This window comes from Electrona antarctica (genome assembly GCF_951216825.1).
Source record: "Electrona antarctica genome assembly, chromosome: 9".
NCBI lineage: Eukaryota > Metazoa > Chordata > Actinopteri > Myctophiformes > Myctophidae > Electrona > Electrona antarctica.
The window spans coordinates 27,566,675-27,589,369 of NC_136790.1; the positions used below are offsets into that span (position 1 = coordinate 27,566,675).

The following is a 22,695-nucleotide window of genomic DNA, read 5'->3' on the forward strand; positions in this document are numbered from 1 at the left end:
TCAAGAAAGACAGCACGGGAAACATGCTCTGAGACGCAACCGAAGCTCCTTGTTGAATATAAAACTAATAATGGGATTTGCCCCCGATCCACACAGCTGCAGTCAGGTACACGTGACCTGTGGAACGGGGCCCCCTTTCACAAATATTCGAACGTAGCACGCAATTACATAAGGGGCCCAGAGAAGGAGAAATGAAAGTGTAATCATGTAATACATTTTCCCAATGCGCTTTTCCATCTTAAATTCATCCAAGACGAGCAGCCGTCTACTTCCATTATGCGAGGCTTGCCTGATGCCCACCAGCGTCGGCGGGGTGGGACCACGTCCAAATCCTGCTATCCAATTGGCGGCCGCTTGTCCAGTCGCCCCGGGGCCGTGGAAAGTCCAGTTCTGACTTACGGCTGGTACCAGCTGGGCTGGTTTCATCTTGCGATGGTCGTAAACGAAACAAAGCATCTTTATGTAAACAACATGCGTCGTGCCCACGATGACAGCCAGCATCAACATGAAACCTAAGGAGTCATTTGCTTTCACATGTCGATGCTCGAAAATGCACTGCTCCTCCGGACGGATGAATGTGTATGTGCCAACGTCGAACACTGGAGGGAGAGCCATCGCGACAGAGAGGGTCCAGACCATGCATATAACCGCCACACATGTCCATAAAGTCATTCGCTTGGAATAAAACCTGTGATATGCAATGGCCATGTATCGTGTGACACTGACGGAGAAGAGCAAAAACGCTACGTGGAAACAGAAAAGGACAGAAATGAAAGCAACTATTTTGCAGGTTAAAACGCCGTGTGTCCAAGTGGAGCCGCCGCTGACGGATACCATCACGAAGGGAAAGCACACGGCGGCTCGTATGACATCTGCTAAACAAAGATCAATGAGAAAATAATACGGAGTCTTGTGAAGGGAGCTGTCTTTGAACAGCAGCAGAGACAGCGACACATTCCCAACCAGACTGATACAAATGATGAGCCCCAGTGAAGCCACTTTCAGTTTCACCGCAGATGCGGTGATGATGGCATCATTGTGTAGCGAAGGGTTGCTTTCCCCAAACTCACTCGTGTTTGCCATCTATGCAACCGAGCTATTGTCACATGCGCGTTGATTTTATATCGCCACATTAAGTGGACTGGTTTTAATGGTTGATGAAAACTGACAAAGAAATAAACATGATAGATATGCACATTTTAGTCTACATCAGGGGAAACTGTTCCGATCCACTCGCCTTGGATAATAATTTCCATAATAAATTCCATTCAACCCAATCGGAATGGTATAGGAACAGTATGGACAGTTTTTATATTCATTTTCTTCTTATCCTTCATCTCACAAGTGTCCAATATGCGAAAATGACAAAACACCGTTCTGTGTAGGTCCATTTTATGTTGAGTGAAAGCAGCCCATTGTGTAAAGTTGTAAACCATGTTGAAATCAAAAATCAAAATACAAAAACATCTCAATTTCCACTTGGGGGGAAATCCAACTCTTTCCAGCTCCGTCAAAGGTTGGTCATATATCAGATGCATAATGCAGCCAGTCAGTACTCCCTATACCCTATTAACCTATACCGTACGGACCGAACAACTATATAGCCTATAATAGTCTGCTTGCAATTTGCATTTTGCAATAACTTGTCTATGTGCTATGGAGTGACGCGCGGTTTGGCAAGAGAGCGGTGAACGAGCCACGGGCAATTATTTCGCCGATGCGATGCATAAGTCCTCTTGCGCGAAGTAGGCTATTAAGTTGGAATCATTAGTCTATTGGTCCTTCCTTGTCTCATGCAATCTGGGGGCACAGAAGTCTGGCTCGATGCACTGGAGAGATGCATGCAAACGTTATACAGTGTCAGTTCCTTTCCTATCATGTATTACAAGCTGCTGACTGGTTCAGCATTAAAGGCACAGGCTTGTTTATATTTGCATTTAGATGATGCACTGATCGAGCAGCATAGCATGCATGTCACATGTGCTTGCTGTTGTTGTAACCTAGTTATGTCTGGACCAGAGTTAGGCTATTCAGGAGAATTTCTCCATAAGTTAGTTGGTGCTAATATTAAAACAAACTTGCAGCTTCAAAACACATACATCTTCCCACAGAGATCAGCTCTACTACAATGCCATAAAGAGCTAACCACCAATTAGTGGAATTGTAACAGACATTACCAATTATTTTCTGTATAGCCTATAGTTTCTGCTATCCCCCTCCCCAAATAAATAGCTAAATAAGTAAAATATAAATATCCCATGGCATAGCGATTTGGATTGTATCCATATCAATTTCGTCAATTAAAAACATCCATCGATCAATCGGTCAATCAATCGGTCAATCAATCGGTCAATCAATCAATCAATCAATCAATCAATCAATCAATCAATCAATCAATCAATCAATCAATCTCAATCGAGTAGGCTAACATATCAGTCACCAACTCAAATCCAGTGATTAACCGTGCATCCTATAGGGTATAGGTCTATATATATGTTCCTACTATTGTATTTAACCTCATTTTAAGTAGATAACACAAGTATAGCAAGACAGACATGGATGCTGCTGCGATCCACCAGCGCCATCTGCAGCCAGTGTCGTGCAATATCTTTACATTATTGTAGGCTAAACAGCATTTATACACAGGCTGCAGCAGCACAACTATCATATTTCTCTAATCATATTTTTAAAGCCTGATAGTACGATTCTGTTTCTTTCCCATAAATAGTCAGCCGTTACTTTAAGAGGCAAGTATGGTAACATGATTTAACATGTGGGCAATCAGGACATCTGGGCTGCTGGGCACGGTGAGCACCTCGATGTAAAATTGGTTAATTTCTCCAAAATGTAATTAGAATAGATTTAGAACATTCGACAGTTAAGGTAGCCTATAATATTTCTACAACTGCTAAGACGAAGTCCACACCCACAACAACAGAGGGAGCTCAACAAACCATGTGCAACCCAGATTTGGCACAAACAAGGAACTAAATTAATTTCGCTCCTGCCACCAAAATGTGGAACGCCCTACCAACGGTCATTAAGAAATGCAAATCCCTTGACTCCTTCAAAACCGCTCTCAAAGGGCCACCCCCTTTTCCCCTCACTGTATATGTTTTCTTTTCCCTTTTTACCTCCTTTATGATGATGATGTCCTGTTTTTTTGGCTATATAGAAGTGTATATTTGTATGTCTCTAAATGTTATGATGAATTGAACATGGTGGACCCTCTTGTAAACAAGCATAGTGCTTTATTGGTCGTCCACTCACAGTTGACAGTTTTTGTACTGAGTTGTGCTTGAAATGTACTGTAATTCTGCAAACTAATACTTCAATCAATCAATCAATCAATCAATCAATCAATCAATCAATCAATCAATCAATCAATCAAGGGAGTGGTTAAACCAGGCTAACAAATTGCTACAACACCTGAAATTAGAACATTTGCAATTGTTTACACGTGTCTCAGTCATGGTATCAGTCTTTCTACAAACAATGTAGCATTACTACATTAGATAAAAACTAAGTATTAGGTGATAGGATAGGGGACAGCCTGGATAGGCGGCAGGCCTATTAATCACTTTCGGACATCCATCCAGCTGCTTCGACTGGCCAGTGTCTAACCAGCAAATATTAGCTAGCAAATATAAGACGATCTCTTCAAAATAAGAGTACCCTCTAGAGTAAACTTCCATTGGAAAAACTGTTCATTTGCAAATGAAAACTATGAATTAAGCATTTAAACGATGCTCTACAACACACATTATGTTTCTTTGTAAACGGCAATTTTTTTACCTCTGACCGCACTGGATGGCCCGCCACTTTTTATTTTACACCTATACCGGTACAATACATACAATATACAGTACATGCAATACATGTATGTATTGTATTGTTGTTAAATAGGTGAGATTAACTATAAAATGCCAATTTAATGGGGATCAATAGCTAATTTAAATCGGTAACAACCTTTTAGGGCACATATAAGTACTGTACGCCATTTAAAAAGAATCAGCATAAAAGCTTTTTTTAAATAAAGACTTTTAAAAAACATGAATTACTAGGTCTATATAGAAGTGTCTATTTGTACGTCTCTAAATGTTTTGATGAATTGAACAAGGTGGACCCTCTTGTAAACAAGTGTAATTCTTTATTGGGTCGTCCACTCACAGTTAACAGTCTTTGTATTGAGTTTGTGCTTGAAATGTACTGTAATTCTGCAAACTGTTAATAAATATTTCAATCAATCAATCAATCAATCAATCAAAGTCTTATTCTGAAGACCTTATATTTGCTAACTCGCAACCAAGGAAGTAAACAGGAAGTGTTATATTTTCTATATTCTATATATTTTTTTTCTATTCTTTTCTCCCCGACTGTGACGTCACGTTGGTATACGTCCTCGTACGAAGGTGTGGCGCGGAGAATGTCGCCGATCTACAAGCTCACAATGCGTCGCATCGCAGCGCGCTGTGAGCTTGTAGAGCAGATGTTTCCAGGCGTCATCATCCGCTGGTGGGCGGAAAAGCGGCACGGCAGTTTTTTCTGTGCCAAGTATTCTGACCGACCCGGCCGGGCTATTTTATAAGAAGGTTCACACACAGGCCACAAAAATCTGTAATTTTGCGCACAGAAATGGCCGTTCCTGTAGGTAAAACCCTGCAGATGGAGAGTGATGCACGCGGCGAACCGACACTTACAGCTGAAAATAACATTGACATCGACGAGAAAGAATTGGAAAATATCACAAAGAAGCAACACGAAGAAGACGCCACAGCGTTGCCTCTCCACTCCCCCTGGACCTTCTGGCTTGACAGGTATTATTACAAGAAAAAGTGATTATTAATCTACTTTTCACCATGTCCAGTCCACACGTTAAATAAATGACAAACACAGACCATACATATAAAAACGCCGATAAAGCGACAAGCCGGGGATTCCGTAGGCCCCAAGCCAAAATACAAGGATAGCTTGGTTAATATTTCACTATCAAACGTTGGAAGTTAGAACATCGACAAAAAACAGCAGCGAAAGTTTCACTGAAACAAATGCCCGTGTCGAGGTGGTCGTCGAGGTTGCAAAGTCCAAACTTTGGCTGTGAGCCTGCGACAGTTAAAGCCTACCAAACACTAGCCCGTCTCCGGACCCCCCGGGTTGAGCTCCTTTGGACCCAAGTCATCAAAATGTCAGAAACTTTAACGTAGGGTTCCGAAAGGAGCTAACCAAACACCTAACTGTGAGATGCGAGATGTTTCTGGTCTAATTTGGCGTTTTGGGGTGTGTGTATGTATCCGTAGGGCTGGCTATACCACTAGCTTCCTAATTGTAATTGCAATGTAATTGTAGCCACCATAGAGAGCAGGACCGGTGTACCAATAATGTAAGCAAATATAGCTTCGTGAAGAATGAAGATGGGCCAGTCATGAGCCAGAAGGATGTCTTCTTGAAAAGACAATACATGACCTAAATTCAAATGTAGCCTAGATTTCCTACTAGTGGAACAGGCAGCTACAATTTTACGAAACGTTCATTAGCCGCGTACACACAGGCAAATCACACATGAAAAATTAAGAATCTAGGCTTGCCCATTATATTGGGCTATGCATAACACCGGCTTGCCAATAAGTGAAGTCTGTGTATATATATATATATATATATATATATATATATATATATATATATATATATATACACACTACTAAACTACTGTTTAAGTGATTTATTATATAATATAATACATTCAGATAATTGGAAATCATTGCCATACAATATACATGGTTTGTTCAATAACATGAGTCAGTATTTTATAATCAGAAAATACATTTTAAGTCTGTTGCCAATTTCATCCAATCAGGTGGTTTGTTTATCTGCTTTTAGTGTTATAAGTTAGTGTTCCAGTTGTCATCTTATCTAACTATAAATGCACCAAGTCTCTGTGTGTACGTCTGAAATCCACGTAACTCGAGAACCGTTCGCCCCACGAACTTCAAATGCGTCACACGCCAAACCGCCACAAAAGGCCTCTGCCCGGACCAGACTCCACATTTGGGCATGCCTAACAAAGAACTCCATATGGGCATACAAGGGGACACAGCTGACATCACTGCATAGACTCCACGTATACAGGTTCGTCGCACCGACTTATGACATCATTCTGACATCTGTATAAATTCGACGCAGGCGTTCCGCCCCACCACCGGGGGTGCAGTGCCGGGAGTCGGTCGGACACACGGTTGTCCAGAACCTCACATCACAACACTCCATATTTAGGAATGCCTGACGCAGAACTGCATATATAGTAATAAAGGGAGACGGATACAGAAATCTCCATATATGGGCACAGACAGTTTGGTGGACACTGGAACGGGTACTCTGACACGGGTACAACGGGTATTGCATAGCCGGGTGGGGCATGGATCTCTAACTTCCATCGTTACGACTCTGTATTTAGGCATGCCTAACACAGATCTCCATAAGTAGGAATAAAGGGAAGGGACACAGAGAGACAAATCTCCATATATGGGCATAAAAGGGACACAGATGGAATGGTTACTCTGACCCGGGTACAATTGGTATTGCATAGCCGGGGGGGGGCATGCATCTCCAACTTCCATAGTTACCGACTCAGGTCTCTATAGCCGGGCACCGGTCTAGTTACTTCTAATTTCACTTGTTTATCCTCCTTTATCTTCTGTATGAGTTTTCTCTTCTGATTGGGTAAAATTGGAGCCGACCTGTCATTCAAGAGAGACAAGGAGACTCCTGAAGCACAGTACACTACAATACAGTACAGACTACACAGCACAGCACAGTAAAGGCTCATTCATAGTCTGGATTTTCGGTAGTGAGGTGACCACCGGAGCTGAAATAATGTTGAGCGGTGGTGAGTAAAAACAGAGAGAAGGCCTGGGGCGGTGGCGGTGGATTGCTCTTCACCACGGCTCGTGACGTCATGTTGTAGTTCGGTGGTCACCTCACCACCGAAAATCCAGACTATGAATGAGCCTTAACTATAACGATAAATGTATAGTTGCACTGCTCAGTTCACACAGGTGTGATATTGTTTTTGTTTTAGGTCATTGCCAGGGACAACTGCTGCAGAGTGTGAATCCAATCTGAAGAAGATCTACACTGTTAAAACTGTCCAGGTGGAGAATATTTTGTTTAATAAAATTGATAACTGCAGATATAGGTTTTAGTAAGATCTAATGGTAAAGCGGAGGCAAGCATTTCCAGTTTTCTGGCTGACGTGGAGCTTAATTGCCATCCACCAGCAGCTTAAAAACCAGGAAGAGATTCCTGCCGCTCGCGGCTTGCATCTTCGTGACGCAACAGTGTCGATGCAGTCAGACTGAGCCGTACATTAAATGTACTGCTTCCAATTCTTGCTTGCAGCCAATCAAATTATTGTTCTATAGGTGGGACAGATGGCTAGCTTGCACTTGATTGGCTACTTCGTCACCGAGGTATATCCTACAACCTTTGATTTAGTATTACTGTACACTGCAGCAACAAGTTGTAACCAACAGAGCAGCGGGCACCCCCACTGGAAAAGAAAAGTGTGTGCACATGCCTCAGAATGTTCTTGAAAGTGATCTTGACTAATGGCCATGCCTCTGCAAATCAAGACTTTCCCTTCCCCACCAGGTGTTTTTCATATTTCACATGAACCTATATGATAATGATATGGCCACATAAAATCTATTGGGGGAAATTGTTTATTGAAAAGAGTGGGAACCCATTTAACTTATTGAAAATAGTGGAAACCCTTAATTGTATAAAAAAAGAGAAAATAAAATAGTGCGAACTCTTTATTAGAAATTGTATTCGACTAAACAAATACAGTTGAATGTTTGTTACCGGCACTGTGGCACATCAAGCCATTGATCAGCTTACATTTGTGAAACTAGATATTTTGTGGCAGTTTTCCACAAAAAGGCCTACAACATGTTTTGTGATTAATCATTAGGTGGTAAATGAGTTTGTCAAAGCATTTGCATTCACTGTTATTGTGCGTTCACACGGGCAGACGCAAACACGCAGTCTACAATTCATTGTCAATGGAAGCCAGAGACATGACGATGCAATGATGCATGTAGCTGCTCCAAAATTACATCACACGTCCAGAGACATGACGATGCAATGATCCATGTAGCTGCTCCAAAACTACATCACACGTCCAGAGACATGACGATGCAATGATGCATGTAGCTGCTCCAAAACTACATCACACGTCTGTGTCTGCCCGTGTGAACACAACATTAGCCTTTATAAAATAACAGTTATTTGTTTGCTCATGTAGATTGTCTTTTGTTTTCTGTCCTCTTCATAGATGTTCTGGAGTGTGTACAACAACATTCCTCCAGTGACTGCCTTGCCCAATAGATGTAGCTATCACTTAATGCGTGGAGAGAGGAGACCACTATGGTATGGCTTGCACCAATGTTGTTTACGTTGTTGATTTTTCCTATATTTTCCTTATCACTGGTTCAAATGTAAATGTGGCCCTTCACCCTTATTCCAAAGCAGAGACGAAATGTTTTTATAATCGTCATGGGGGCCTCGATCACCCGTGTGTACAAGGGACAGGCAACGCGGTCCACTCCCCACCACCCCCAGTCCCGGACAGTGAGGAGAAAAGAGGTGTTAAGGTGCCAGACTTGGATGGTTAGAGCAGCGCGATTACAAAGTCAATGCAAGACGAGAATTGCGCGAACGGGCGGCGCGACCTGGTGCGGTACAAACCGAGGCGTGTATATATATATATATATATATATATATATATTCAGGTCCAATTCCTCATGGGGGCCGAGATCCCTGGTCCAATTCCTCATGGGGGCCCTGGCCCCCCGGCCCCCACAGACTCTACGTCACTGTTCCAAAGAGTATATGGCATTACAATCTGATCTGATGCAGTTCTTTATCCAACATAGGGAAGAAGAGAGCAATGCAAAAGGAGGTGTATGGAAGATGAAAATACCAAAAGAAAGCACTGTAGGTGTTTGTCCACTTCAACAGTTTTTATTCACTTCAAATAAATCACAGCATTGTTAATGGGTTCTTATGTTCTTATTTTAGTCGGCAGTTTGGAAAGAATTGTTACTTGCTACTATTGGGGAGCAGTTTGCAGATTACTGTGCTTCAGGTGAGTGTCAAGTCTGTACTTTATAATGTTTGCACTGCTGTCTTTTTGCTATTGCAAAAAAGTAAAAAAGAATGACTATACTTTACCTGACTCTTGTTGCAACTAACTCACATTGGGGATTTCAGTGTGTTGCTGTTGTCATATCAGCTGACATGCATTGTTCCTATAGTAGGGTCGTATCTGATACTTCCGTGACCGCGGAGAGCAAAGGTCCGTTCCTCAGTGGATTTATCATCTATGAAGGTTAAAAAACAAATGGAGCCCCCGGCCCCCCATGTAAATCGCAAAAACGCAGGGAAAATTCATGAGAGCCCCAAATCCATATGGCCAAAATGGCCGTTTCTAGCCCAAGGAGTGTTTTTTCACGTCACATGCTACTGAAAGCAGAATGAATTTTAGGTAATTTTTCCTTATTGCCTTAACAGGTTGTTGATGGTGGCCATATGATTTTTTTGCGATTTACATGGGGGCTCAATTTGTTTTTTAACCTTCATAGAGCCACTGAGAAACGGACCTTTGCTCTCCGCGGGCACGGAAGTATCAGATTACGACCCCACTACTAGTTGTATGATCAAACTCTGGTGTCTCTGTTTTACAGATGATGAGGTTGTAGGTGTCAGTGTAAGCGTTCGTGATCGAGAAGATATTGTTCAAGTCTGGAATGGTGATGCGTCTCTCGCCACTGAAGCTAATATCTTGGGAAAAGTCTATGAGCTGCTCCCTCAAATATCTTTTAAAGCTGTTTTTTATAAATGTAAGTATGACCTCCCATATTTTTCAAATCACATGTACCACAAAAACTAGAGTTGTTCAGCATCAGGACAATGCAATGTTATCGAACTGCACCGTGAGCTGCATAATTGTAAACATTCCAATTCAAGTCAGTGTGTGTCAGAAGGTTTTAAGGATAGTCTATAGTTTTGTCTGGGCTGATGTTGCATCATAATACAGAAACGGCTGATTTATCTCTGGAGAAAGCATTTACTTATTTATTTTAATATGTATATTCTATAAATATACTACTTGATATTTCTTTATCTTGTGCTGTGAACAAACCTTTTGGACCATGTTCACCCTGCTCCAAATAGTGACATACTGTACAGTGTTGAAGCCACCAGATTCAGCCAGGAGTTCTATTTTGAAGAACCCAAAATGACAGCAAGCAAAATCAACCAAAGCTGATTTGGCTACCGTCTTTTTTTAATCTGAACTGAAGCGTTAATATTGTAACCGCAAGGTAGTGACAATTTAGTAATGAGCCACTAATCATTTCATTGACAGACTGACCACTTCCTGTTTATCTCCTAGCTACAGAGACGCTTATAGGCGGTAGTATAGAGCGATCTCAAACTGAATCAATAAATGACAAGCTTCTCATCATTGGCACAGATGGCTAATGTACCTAATGAGTTAACATCACGGTTAAGATACAGTACAAGATTCATGATTATTTGTCATTTCCAGTTTTAAAATGGCTCCTCAACATGCAAGACGTTTTTTGTAATTATTATATCCCTTTATACGTTTAAGTATATAAGACAGTAAAACTTAAAAGAAATGGGCACTGTTTTTATCATTTTAATTGTATAGCACATTTCATGACATCAAATGCAGCCCAAAGTGCTTTACATTAAAAAAATAACGTATTAATCAAGATTAAAAACAATTAAGAGCATAAACATGATCAAGAACAAATTAAAAAGAAGCTAGATTAAAACGTTACAAGAACAAAACATCACTACATCACTTTTGAATGATGACAGATTCTAATCTAGACCTATTAAAAAATGTATTAATAGTCCTATCTACATTTACATGGAACCACACAACCTACATGTCACCGATATAGGAACACACTTCAATAAGGAACCACACATTTACAGGGAACCGCTATGAAAGCAATAGTAAAAAAAGTGGGTATTGAGCTTGCTTTTAAAGCTATCTGCTTCGCCATTCATTTTTGCCACCTCGAGGAGGCAACCACCTCCTTTTCAGCCAAAGTTGAAGAGCTCAAAAGCTGATTCGGTGAACTGGAAGCAAAAATCTTTCATTTCCGGGGCAGATGCTAGTTACTTTCACTTTTGTCAGAAGCGCTAATATAGTACCGTGAGGTGTTTTTTTGTATTGAGCTCCAATGTTCTGTATGATCACCTCAATCTGAGCTTCAGTTCTGAGAAAACTGCAGCTAAAGATCGTCGCTAAAGATACGGTGGACGGAGGGAAAATATTTAATGAAGCGGAAGCAAAGCGTTGCCAGGCGACAGAGACGCCAAGAACCGGTAGATATAAGACTGGCGATTCTGGATTAATAATAATAATAACCTAATAACTCGTTCAATGTCGTTAATAAACCTCGTCCAATGTCGTCCTTAGCAGTTAAAAGCAATTAAAAGGAAATCGATCCTGAAAGTTACAGAAAGCCAGTGTAAAGATGCTAAATCTGGAGTGATATGTTCATCTTGGTTTTTGTTAAAACTCTGTAGTCTGTCAATGATTTTCTTAGGAAGGCCAGAAAATGTACATAAGAAGACAAAAGCGTGGATTCACATTTTTGCATCCTCCACTAACTGAGATGAATGATCAAATCTTAACCGCAGTGCAAAAGACACCAACTCTTAAGTCAATGTGCTTTCTTTTTTATTTTTACCAAGAGCGCTTTTAAAAGTGTTTAGTTTTTATGATATGGGGTGTTTTCATGTCCAAGCTGATAAACAAAGATCCATGGCCCCCCGCCCCCATTTTCAGCAGAAAGGTGCTCTAGCCAGCACCCTAATGACACCCTAACATTTTCTCAAATTAAGTCAATTTCCTTGACAAATGACTTCACTGTGGTTAACCCATTCTGGGCGGGATCCCCTTTTGGTGTTTTACCCCTTCAGGCCAGGAACCCATGTTGGATCTGTACAGTATGTACAGTATTCAAAAATGTAAAAAATTTGATGCTTCTATATAAATATTTGAAGTTTTTCAGAAAACTTAGGTCAGGATTTAAAAGGCCTTTTAAGAATTGGCCTCAGGCCTAAATGTAGCCTGGGCAGCATTGCTTTTTGGGTTTATGATCCGGTCGGGAGCGGATGATATTGCTACGTCATGTTGTAGTATTGTTTTGTAGTCATCAATCTTCCGGAACTTCCTTTTCCCTAAAACCGATTTTTCTCAATAAAAGCCATCAGGTTTGAGGGGAAAGGAAGTTCCGATTGATTGTTCCTGCCTGATGACTACAAAACAATACTACAACATGACGTAGTTATATCATCCTCTCCAGACCGGTTCACATGGCAATTCTGTAACGGAGACCAGGCTTTCCTCCGAGGTGGAAATCCTGGTGACGTGAGGTTAGCCTAAATGGGTATAAACACCCAGTTAAATTAGCCAGACAATGCTATTTAGTACATATATAAGAAATATACTGTTTAAACATTTAAACCCTATATACTTCATTCACTGGAGTCCCCCAGGGGTCTACTTGGCCCTATAATTTGTGACTTATTGTGAGCTTATATCTTCTATTTTGCATATATATATATATATATATATATATATATATATATATATATATATATGTTAGGATCTATACTGATTATAACATTTTAAAATTTCAGCTCATAAGGAACATCATGCCTTCGAAGGAGGACGTTCAAGACATTAGGTTGTGGGTCACCTTATTTTCTTCAATTTGAACTCTGCCTGAGGATCAGGCGCTTTCATCAACATAATCAAGAGTCATATTTTGGATTCAAGGAAATCTTCAATATATTTTTTATAAATTTTAATAACTAATGCCTAACTTTCTTCTATTCTAAGATTCAGAATTGTCTGATATTCTGAATTCTTCAGTATGTTCAGAGTAGGATTTGTAATTTTTATCATTTTAATTTTGTCTACATCTTTTTAGTTCATGTTAATTGGTTCCTTTTATTGAACTGCACTGTTCTCTGCACCACTTATGGACCTCAGGCAATGTATTCCTGTTCTAAAGGTAGCTGTAATATATTCTCACCGTGTTAAACCGCTAGATGTGTCATATTTGTTAACATTTATTTAGACACATTATTCCATTGACACATTTTAGTGCCAAAGCACTTTATGCATAGGTGGGGCCTACAGGAGTTTGTTCCACTTATGAGGGTGCAGTACATGCCCAAAGCTGTCAAAGATTTTTTCCATAAACATTTACCTTCAATTTTGAAAGTATTGCAGAAATAATGATACATTCACGGTTATTGTACGAAACATGCCATATGTGATTTATGAAAGTTCAGTAGAGCTTTGAGCACAGAATGGAGCCTTCTAGAAAGCTCAACACACCCACATTTAGCGGTTGCCTATGATTACATTATGTGGAAAGTAAACGGGTTACATGAGTGACATGAATTAATTCAGTCATGTACAGTAGGCTATTCTGCATACTACTCGTAAGAGAGATGCTATACTTTGTCTCTGCTATACGAGTAGGATTGAGCGCTAGATAGTTTATCACACTGAGATACAAGCAAAACACTAGTAGAAAATGTTGGATTCTTAATTTGTTTGTTTTAATGGAGCCAACATATTTCCATGTTAAATGTCTGTTTTGTCAGGGTTTGTGATTAAACTTGAGCCAAATAGTGTCAGGTTTCAATACATGCACAGTGGCTTATTTTTGTGTTTTTATGAAATGCAGAAAATGCCTTCAAGTTAATTAATTCAAGCTAGATGGGAGAATGACCTTGTGTATGATCCAGTTCAGTTAATTGGAAATACAAATGAATTTGTAGGCCACATTAAAGCATGTTCTCCATTTTCAAAATCAGGGCCATTATTTCCAGACCTTTTTCTGCGTTTGGAAAATGGTTAGCAAGCTGTGGTTGTTTTATTCTATATGTGACAATCACACCACTTATGTTGTTTCAAGTTTGGACTCCACTAACTAGATAGATACTATAATGGATATTGTTTTTATTGTAAACAATTCATTTTGGATTATATGGGATTGTTAATTAAAACGAAAGACTTTTTTTAAATTTATTTTTATAGGGTTCCCCTCAATCCTAACCATTTGCTGGGTATGGGGAGTGACACATTTTCTGTCATTCTCTGCATTAGGATCAGGTTAGAGGTTCAGGTTCAGCATCTTTCTGTGTTTATAATACTAGTGCAGTACCTGTTATCAGAGTACTTGTAAGGCCAGTCAACATCAAGTCCATCTATGTCGCACTGGTGAATTCTTGTTTGAGCTCTTGTTTGACTGCCTTTTCTTTTTCTTTTTACAAAATTGTATACTCACTATACTGTATTTGTACATATCTGTCAAAAGGATAATACAAACAAGCTCTAGAGCTTATTTGTTTTAGTGCAAATGTGTCTAAACTGACAAATCAAAACCCATGTGTTTATTTGTATATGTATATGTATGTGAGAACTGTATGAAGTTGGGTTTTCATTTTATTATGATTTCCGTTGCTTTCTGAGATGTGTTCAAGAGAGTTTGGGAATTCATGATAATGAAAGATTATTTCCACTCGGCAAGCAATGCCATACTTTGTCATTGCCCACAAAATCTGCAAACTTGGTTACTGCAATATGAAAGATCCAATATGTACTATAGATTATGTAGAAATGATAAAAGGGATCACTTGAGTTAAGTGGTGCATACATGTTACTGTGGGAAGCTTTGCTCTGTGCTGCTGGAAACACCAAAGCTTGAGTTAAAGGTTTGATGTTCTGGCCTGATTTCTGAGTTCTGGCCTGATTTCCACAGCTTCTACTAAAGTGAGTTATACCTTTCCATTTCTAGAATTGTGCCTTGTCTAGGTTGTCATCACTTTAAGAACTTTATTTTAAATGTATGCAATTTAAAATTTCATCCCTGTTATGTTATATTTGAAATAAAATGCTTCATTAGAGAGGGACATTGTTTCTAACTATGAATACAGAGGGCAAATATTTCTTCTTTCACACTTATAACATTTTGTACAGAAACATACAATCAAATGCATCCGATCTGTTCCTGCTGTCTGTGGAAGGCCTGTAGTCACAGTACAGTACCAGCAAGACATACAGGCATACTGCACATATTAATTACACTACAGACTACAGTGTGTGTGATACATTAAAATTAGAATGCACATGCATTCACATACTGTACACATTCACACACGCTCATGATGTCCACATAAAGAACCCTGGGCTACCCTCAAAGAGTAATTATTTCTCTTCATACTAGATTTACTGTTTATATTTTCAGTATTATCGGGTGCAACCGTGTAATTTACACGTGTGTGTCTGACTAACTAGCTGAAGCACCTCCATATGGAAATGGAGGAATTGGACAAATATAAAATGTAAAGTTTAGAAATGTGACTATTGCAATATGACCGTACTGTAGTTTGTGGTTATCTGGCAGTGCCAGTGAATCAGAATTGTCTGTAACGTAACTACTTTTAGTGTGGTACTACTGTATAGTATGTTGGTCTCAGGTGGCTATCTGCTCTAATTCTAACTTGAGGCCATCACAGTAGTGAAGGTGACTGCCAATTATCTTGATAGAGGTTTATTCTAACATCTAATCTATTCTGAATTCCCACTATGGTTACTTCTCTGCTGCTAACATTTCACTGCTGTTGGTTCTATTGTCACTACTCAGTTTTTATTCATAATCCCCATGCTTGTTTTCATTGTTTTAGTCTGTCTGTTTTATACTACTTACTATCTGCTGTTTCAGCTTAACTATGTAATATCGTACTTCACTTGTGTTTAATCTCTACCAAACGTATAGTCTTTTGTTTTGTAGTTCTTGGTATATTTAGCACTTATTCAGTAATAGCCTGTATGAGGCCCTCTAAAGTCACAAGGCCTTAGGCCTGATGTCTAATGATAAGTCTACCTACAGGCCATGCCGTCATGCTATGGTCTCCATTTACAACTCATAACCTTTGCTGCATTTATGCTTAGTGTCCACACTACTCTAAAACTACTAAAAACAGAGACTTTTGAAAACCTTGAATTTTAGTCTGAACCTAGGTCTGAACACGGAAATGGATACTTTTTAAAGTATTATGACACAGTTTGCTTCCTGATTGGGTCTTATCGGTCACAATGTGTCCTTCCATGATTTGTCACAGCATTATAATGTGACCCCATACTGAAGAAAACAAAAGACACCATTGACTACCAGTGGTTAATTTGCTATGCTTAAATAATTACTATGATCATATGTAATAACTGGCTAAAGAACAGTAACACGGTTGTTTGTTGAACATGTTTTATTCATGTTATGCCAATAGTAGCCTATTGGTGGTAGTACTGATGCATGTTTTTAGTTAGTGCCAGAATAAAGGTCCTTTCAGATGGGCAGCAATTAATTAGTAATTCATTTTCAATGAGAGTCCTGTGTTTTGTTTGTAGCATGGAGAAGTTGAGGGGCGACAACCCCTATGGCGACAACGCAAGCGTATTTGACACACCATTCCCCATATTAGTCCACTTGCCAGAATGTGAACACAGGCATGTTGAGTACACCAGCATTTTATGTTAGAAATGTTGAGTATGGGTCCCCAGCATGTAGAAACTGCTGGATGCTAAATTGCATATGTTGAGCAATTTTCATAAATTCATACTCCTTGGGCTAAAACGGCCATAGCCGTCATCACAAATGTGATGCCCGTTTTTAGCCCAATTAGTGTTTTTTTGCTAAACTAATGCTTGGAATGGATTCAGCATCATGAAAACCCCCTAGATTGACATGTCACATGCTACATAAAGCATGATGAAACTTTGCCTTTTTTGCCTTCGGTTGTTAATGGTATGGTCACATATGCCAATTATGAAAATTGCTCAATATATGCAAGTTAGCATCCGGTAGTTTCTACATGCTGGGGACCCATACTCAACATTTCCAAAACCTTAGTGTACTCAATATGTCCGGGTTCACAATGGGCTGGTAAGTATATGATGAAAACATGAATAAAAATGGTGTCATTCTTTAGTGCTGGATTTGTGATGATTGATGAACTGTGCCATACATTTACATTTATGCTGGTATCATTTTTGAGATATTATATTGTAAGATATTGTGTCTTTTTTTGTGGCTTTCGCCTTTATTTGCAGTAAAGGCCGTCGGGATCGGGGGTCGAACCCGCGGCACACTGCCAGACTGGATTACCAGCCAAGGTGCCTGGACCACTGAACCATGGCCAAGGCCAGATATTGTGTCTTTTTAATCAATTTTTGTAACCCTTTTTTTCACCCAGTGTCAATTGTTTAGCCCAGCTGGCCAGGGGGAGGCATTTTATTCCAACCAGTTCCTTTCCCCTCCATGCTCCCTGGCTCGCTGGGCAGTGGAAGGCGGTTTAGAGACCAGGATTACTGCATGTCGTTTGTGAGGGTAGAACATGCATACTCACACAGAAAAGGCCCTTTTGTCAAACTCACCTAGGGCATAGGCACTGATGATGTGGAGGAGAGAACACCCCCCCCAGCGGGAATCAAACCCGGACCTTAGGGCTTTGTTCTACTCCTCCCGCCCAACACTCCCCGCTGACAGAACACGAACCAATTGTATTCGTGTAGACTCGTCAAAGCCAATTGCGCTTGTGTAGACACTTGTCAAAGCCGGATGCACCACGGTGGATTCGAACCCACAACCTCCGTGGTGGTGGGCAGGGACTTTTACCACCTGAGCGCCTCCAACTTGGGTCTCCTGAATCGCTTCCCCCACACCAGCCTGTCTAGTCTCAGGGCCTTGAGCTCTGCAGTGTTGATATCTCTGCTGCCATGCGACTCATCAGTGTATACTACACAGCCCTAAGAACCATATAAATATTGCCATTACTTTACAGAATATAATTTTTCAGAATGGCCAGCACTGAAACTGAAAAAAGTAAGTAGTAAGTAAGTAGCACAGTTCAAATATGATGTGAGGTGTGTGTAAGGCCCCTTGTAAGTAGGGTGTAATTTATGCACAAATCGACAATGGATGCTGGGTTAAAAGTACTAAATGTTTAAAAAAAAGTAGAACCTGCACACCAACAATAGTAAATTACTTTATTTGAAAGTTTGACAATGTTTCAATCTGGTGTGGAATGGATCTTCAGGTCAATTTCAATTAACCTTTTGATATTAATCAGTGGGACTTGTGATATAGCCTGGTTTCCAGCCTGATTCACTGTGGTCCATGAATTTGTTTTGTCACTTCGCTACAATTGGCCCTTGTTCGGGTGAGGGAAGCCAGGCGGTCACTACACTACAGGTACTACGGGTTGCGGCGACACCTGTTAGCTGAGCAGGATGTGTTGAGCGGGAGGAATGAAGGCTCTAGTCAGTCTAGTGAGTCTAATCTACTTCCTCCCAGTGGGGGCTCCTCACTGGCAGGTGTGTCAGTACAACAGCGGTGACAACACAGATGTCCGTGGGGAGGAATCAATGGCATAATGACTAAATTGTGGCGAAAAGGGGTAAAAAGCATAACAAAAAGTTATATTGCCTTTAAATGTATATTCTATTCCCCAATGTTATTTATGAGTTCATCATGCAGTGCAGTGAATCATAAATAGCATATATAGGAAGGTAATTCATATGCAGCAACTGATATTTTTTGCCATAGCAATTATTTCATAGATAGGGGTATACTTATTTTTTAAATGTTATTGGCATAAAGCTAAGACATCACTACATAATTCTTAAACATAAATATACTGTCCAATAAATTCCAGGAGTGTCCAATTGTCCATGGGGAACGGGGGAAGTAATGGATGAGACATGCTTGAGGGTATACTGTTTGTGAAAAGATTGGAAATATTTAACTGATTGTGAAAACGTATCTGTAAAAGAAGTAAATAAAATGACTAAAAATAGCGTTGCTTGTGGAATATTTTGCAATCAATATATCAGTTAATCTTCTTTCTTGTGCTTTCAGTCATCTGAAATCAGTCCACACAGATGGGTGAGTCTCCTTAGAAGTAATTATCTAAACCTCATTCAGAAGTGCTCATTCTTGTAGAATGCTAGTCCCCCATTGTTCCTCCACCGTTCACTATGCCCCCAGTTGCAGGGGAGTATGAAAGCCACCCCTTCGGAAGTCGAGAGGAGCTTCTTTTCATTTGCTTAATTACCTAATTAACAGAAAGCTAATTACTTTGTTGTGTGCTGAGTACGCTTAGAGAGGCTGTTACGTAAGTGATAGCGATCCTCAATTAATTTGTAACTGCACCCTATCAAGTCGAGGCCTAATCCACAGCACATCACCAGAATGAAACCAACAAAAATGTGATAACAATTTCATACTCATACATGGCTGTTAGTTGTTATTGATGCAGTAGGCCTATTCAAATGCAAATAAAGTCGCTGAGGAATTAAAATGAGATCTGCTAGATTGGCTTTATAATGCAAGATGGGTGCCTATTTAAAAATGTGTTATGCTTGTAAATCACATTAAAATAAAAAAGCATAAATCAACTTAATTTTGTTAATGCTTGATCTACTCCTGTATCCCTATTGTTAAAAACAACTCAATTTTGTGTCACTGTCATGCCAATGATTTCCATTATTTCAGTGGATTGTATCTTGAATAGATGAAACTACTGTTGGTGCAGGCCTATGTGTGTTTGTGTGCATGCATGTGTCTACATATTTTCAAAGCCAGCGCTGTCGTCTATCAACTGAATGGTCCAGTTGACATCTGCATGTGTTTCTGTGGGTTCCTTGGTCCAGGCCTGAAGGTCATTACACAATATGTGGTTGGAGGCTGCACAGTGACTGATGTTTCTCCCTATGCCTCTAGGCAACTTGTTTCCTCATTACCTCTTTACAGTGGGAAAACAAGCCATCCCCAGCTGTCACCTCAACACCAAAGACTTTTTAGCGTTGTATTTATTGGCTATAAACAACAATAATTATTGTACTTTTTTCGGTTGTTAAAAGTCAAATATTCTTAACACTTATACTATAGATACTATAGTTTTGCTTTGGGATGTGATGGTGATTGGGAGTAATGTGACCAGGGATGGTCAGAGGGTGGCGCTCTCTACTAAGAAACAGACTTCTCCAGGACAAGTTATCAGCAGCATTCCTCCTAGATGCACTGCATTCATGATCAATTTAATGTCGTTTATAATTAAATGGGATTTGCTTTTCAGATCTTGTCATCTTGATCAAGGACAAAATGACTTAAAATATCTTCTCTTGAGGTTAAATTAATGTTGCTTTTAAATGAATGTTGGACTATTCTCCTCTGCAAGGGCAAGTGACGGAGATTTTAATAAGTCATAATGCTTGCCACAACACTTATAGTGACCGCATATTATGCACCCCCCCCCCCCCCCCACACACACACACACACACACACACACACACACACACACTTTTTTCTAACCCAAAACAACAAACAGTGATTCAAATTTAAATTCATATTTCATATCAACTTAACATGTCACAAATTGCACAGCAAAATTGTATAAACACCTGCACACTGACTTTCTATATATGACACCATGAAGTTCAAGCAGGGCGGCTGGAATTTGATTCATGTTAGAATAAAAACATCTTTGATGTTCATGCCCAAGAATTTTATCTCCCTCCAATAAGGATTTAGTGCAATGATGACCCCCCCCCCCCTGGTGCCCCCTACCAAATACAAGAAAAAATGTTGCAGAAGACTAGAGCTTCTGTCTCCATTGCAATTAGTGCGCTTACACATTACCTTCACGACAAACCAAACCTCCTTTCCTGTTTTAATATCAGCTCAAACTAATGCACAGCCACATGTCCCATATATAAAGAATGTGTGCCAACGTGAATTAACTATTTCTGACTTTATTTCTGTGAGGGATCTGCAACAGCGAGTGTTGTTTACCCCAGCAGGTGGATGTGACGTCACGGACTTGGAACATCAGAAAATAACAACAATCCAAATCCGCGATTCTTCTTTTTTTTCCCTCCTCATCTCCTCTCCTCTTTTCTGTCTTGGCGCGTTAAAATGTAACAACATTAGAAGCAGCTCGTGGCCGTATGAGACACAAGGTAGTGTGAAACTCCCCAACGTTCTTACGATACGGCGCTCTTCGTGAATGCGACACGCAGTATTTCTCACCGCTGCTTTTTAAGTTAGTTCCCTCCGTGCGGAGTAATATGGCTTGTTAGTATTTACAGTGTGTGATTGTTGCATGTGTTTCTCGGTATACAAGCTCGCGTGCACTAGCAGTTGATTATCTACTCTCTATAAGCGAATCGTGTCCTCCGCGTGCGCCCCACCGTCGCACCGTTGTCGATTCATTCTGGTAAGTTTACAACATGATAATGTTCTCGCTTGTTGTGCTGTCGCTGTCACTTACACACACGCACACACATGGAGTTTGGCTTTGTTTGCTGCTGTTTTTCCTCTCTTTCTTTTCGCCCAAAGAAACATTTCAATGGCGAAATAAACAAATAAAAGAACACCTGTAGTATTGGCGAGGACTGCTAGTACAGTGTAATTATTCCCGTTTAGAGTGTGAGACTCAGCGGTGTGGGGGAAAGAGACATGATGGCATCATCTACTTTTTGTAAAGTTGCTCCTCTACTTTGTTACTCGCGACCCCCCCACCCCCCCCGGTTACAAATACCCTTTGATAAAAAAACATTTCTCTGTTTATGTCAATTCACAAGGCACGGTTTGGGCATACCGTTGGAAACTATGTCAATTGGAAGGTATAGAGTAGGATAGCACGCAAAACTTTCTAAGTACAGTATTGTGGTGAAAGTTAGTTTGTGTGCCGTGATTTCTTTGGAACACAATCAGGGAAGGGGTTTCTCCCCCACGTGCTACCTACCTTCCAAACTATATAGTATACTACACAAAGACAATTACAACGACCGTCTTCTATGATTAAGAGTAACTATAATTAAGTTTTACTTTTGTTACATGAAAGTAGTTATACGGTTATATCATGCTTATTTGACTGTCCGTTATTTGCTTTGACGTGAAGTTCTTAAACACATTTTGGTGTGATGGGCTATGTCTGTCTCTTTTATGACAACTCTGCTGAATTTAAAGTACATATTGGTTTCAGAATTAACTTATTACTTACATGGTTATTTACTATCATACTGTGATTAAGATAATCTTAAAAGTTGGAAGACCATGCTTTCATTCTATAGGAGAGCCTATTCAGTGGATTTCTGATTGAAGTTTGAATATGTGGCTTTATGTGGTCTTGCATGGTTGTGAAAAAAAGTAATTATTTTAATAGTTGGGACTATGCTGGTAAATAGAATTAAAGTACAACGCATATAATTAGGCTACTATTTGTAAAAAAAAAAGCAGAGCAGAATTACATTTTTGTTATTTTGAATTGATTACCTTGCAGTAATCAGAATGTGAAAATCCAACTAAACTCAAGGCTATTATTTGTTGTAGGCTACTGTTCAGATGATTACAAAATGTGTAGGCTAATATTGCATAGGAAAAAAAACAAAAAACATTTTAAGTTATAACTCTTTAATATACTTTTTATGAACATCTTTTGCATTTAGGCAGCATGTTTGACATTTCATTAAAAAATATATACAATCAAACTAGACAACCATGACACATG

General features: G+C 39.8%; 2 protein-coding genes across 2 annotated transcripts; one reads left to right on the plus strand and one right to left on the minus strand.

Annotated features, from left to right (window-relative positions):
• gpr27 (G protein-coupled receptor 27) lies at positions 1-1,083 on the minus strand (the record flags this gene model as incomplete). Its single annotated transcript, XM_079510628.1, is given in 3 exon segments — positions 1-85; positions 87-112; positions 115-1,083. Coding segments are annotated over 3 exon segments (1,080 nt in total).
• A 3,427-nt stretch (positions 1,084-4,510) lies between these two features.
• Positions 4,511-15,033, plus strand: LOC306929384 (eukaryotic translation initiation factor 4E type 3-like). Its single transcript, XM_079509897.1, has 7 exons — positions 4,511-4,817; positions 7,076-7,148; positions 8,333-8,427; positions 8,934-8,994; positions 9,079-9,145; positions 9,744-9,899; positions 12,748-15,033. The coding sequence occupies exons 1-7, from the start codon at positions 4,636-4,638 to the stop codon at positions 12,792-12,794; spliced, it is 681 nt and encodes a 226-aa protein (XP_079366023.1). The 5' UTR covers positions 4,511-4,635; the 3' UTR covers positions 12,795-15,033.
• The last annotated feature ends 7,662 nt before the right edge of the window (positions 15,034-22,695 follow it).

Excerpts from the sequence above, each read along its gene's own strand:
- LOC306929384 (XM_079509897.1), top strand. The coding sequence starts at position 4,636 with ATGGCCGTTCCTGTAGGTAAAACCCTGCAGATGGAGAGTGATGCACGC. Across the intron at positions 9,146-9,743 it reads TGCAGATTACTGTGCTTCAG|ATGATGAGGTTGTAGGTGTC; the intron begins GTGAGTGTCAAG and ends TCTGTTTTACAG. Across the intron at positions 9,900-12,747 it reads TAAAGCTGTTTTTTATAAAT|CTCATAAGGAACATCATGCC; the intron begins GTAAGTATGACC and ends TTAAAATTTCAG.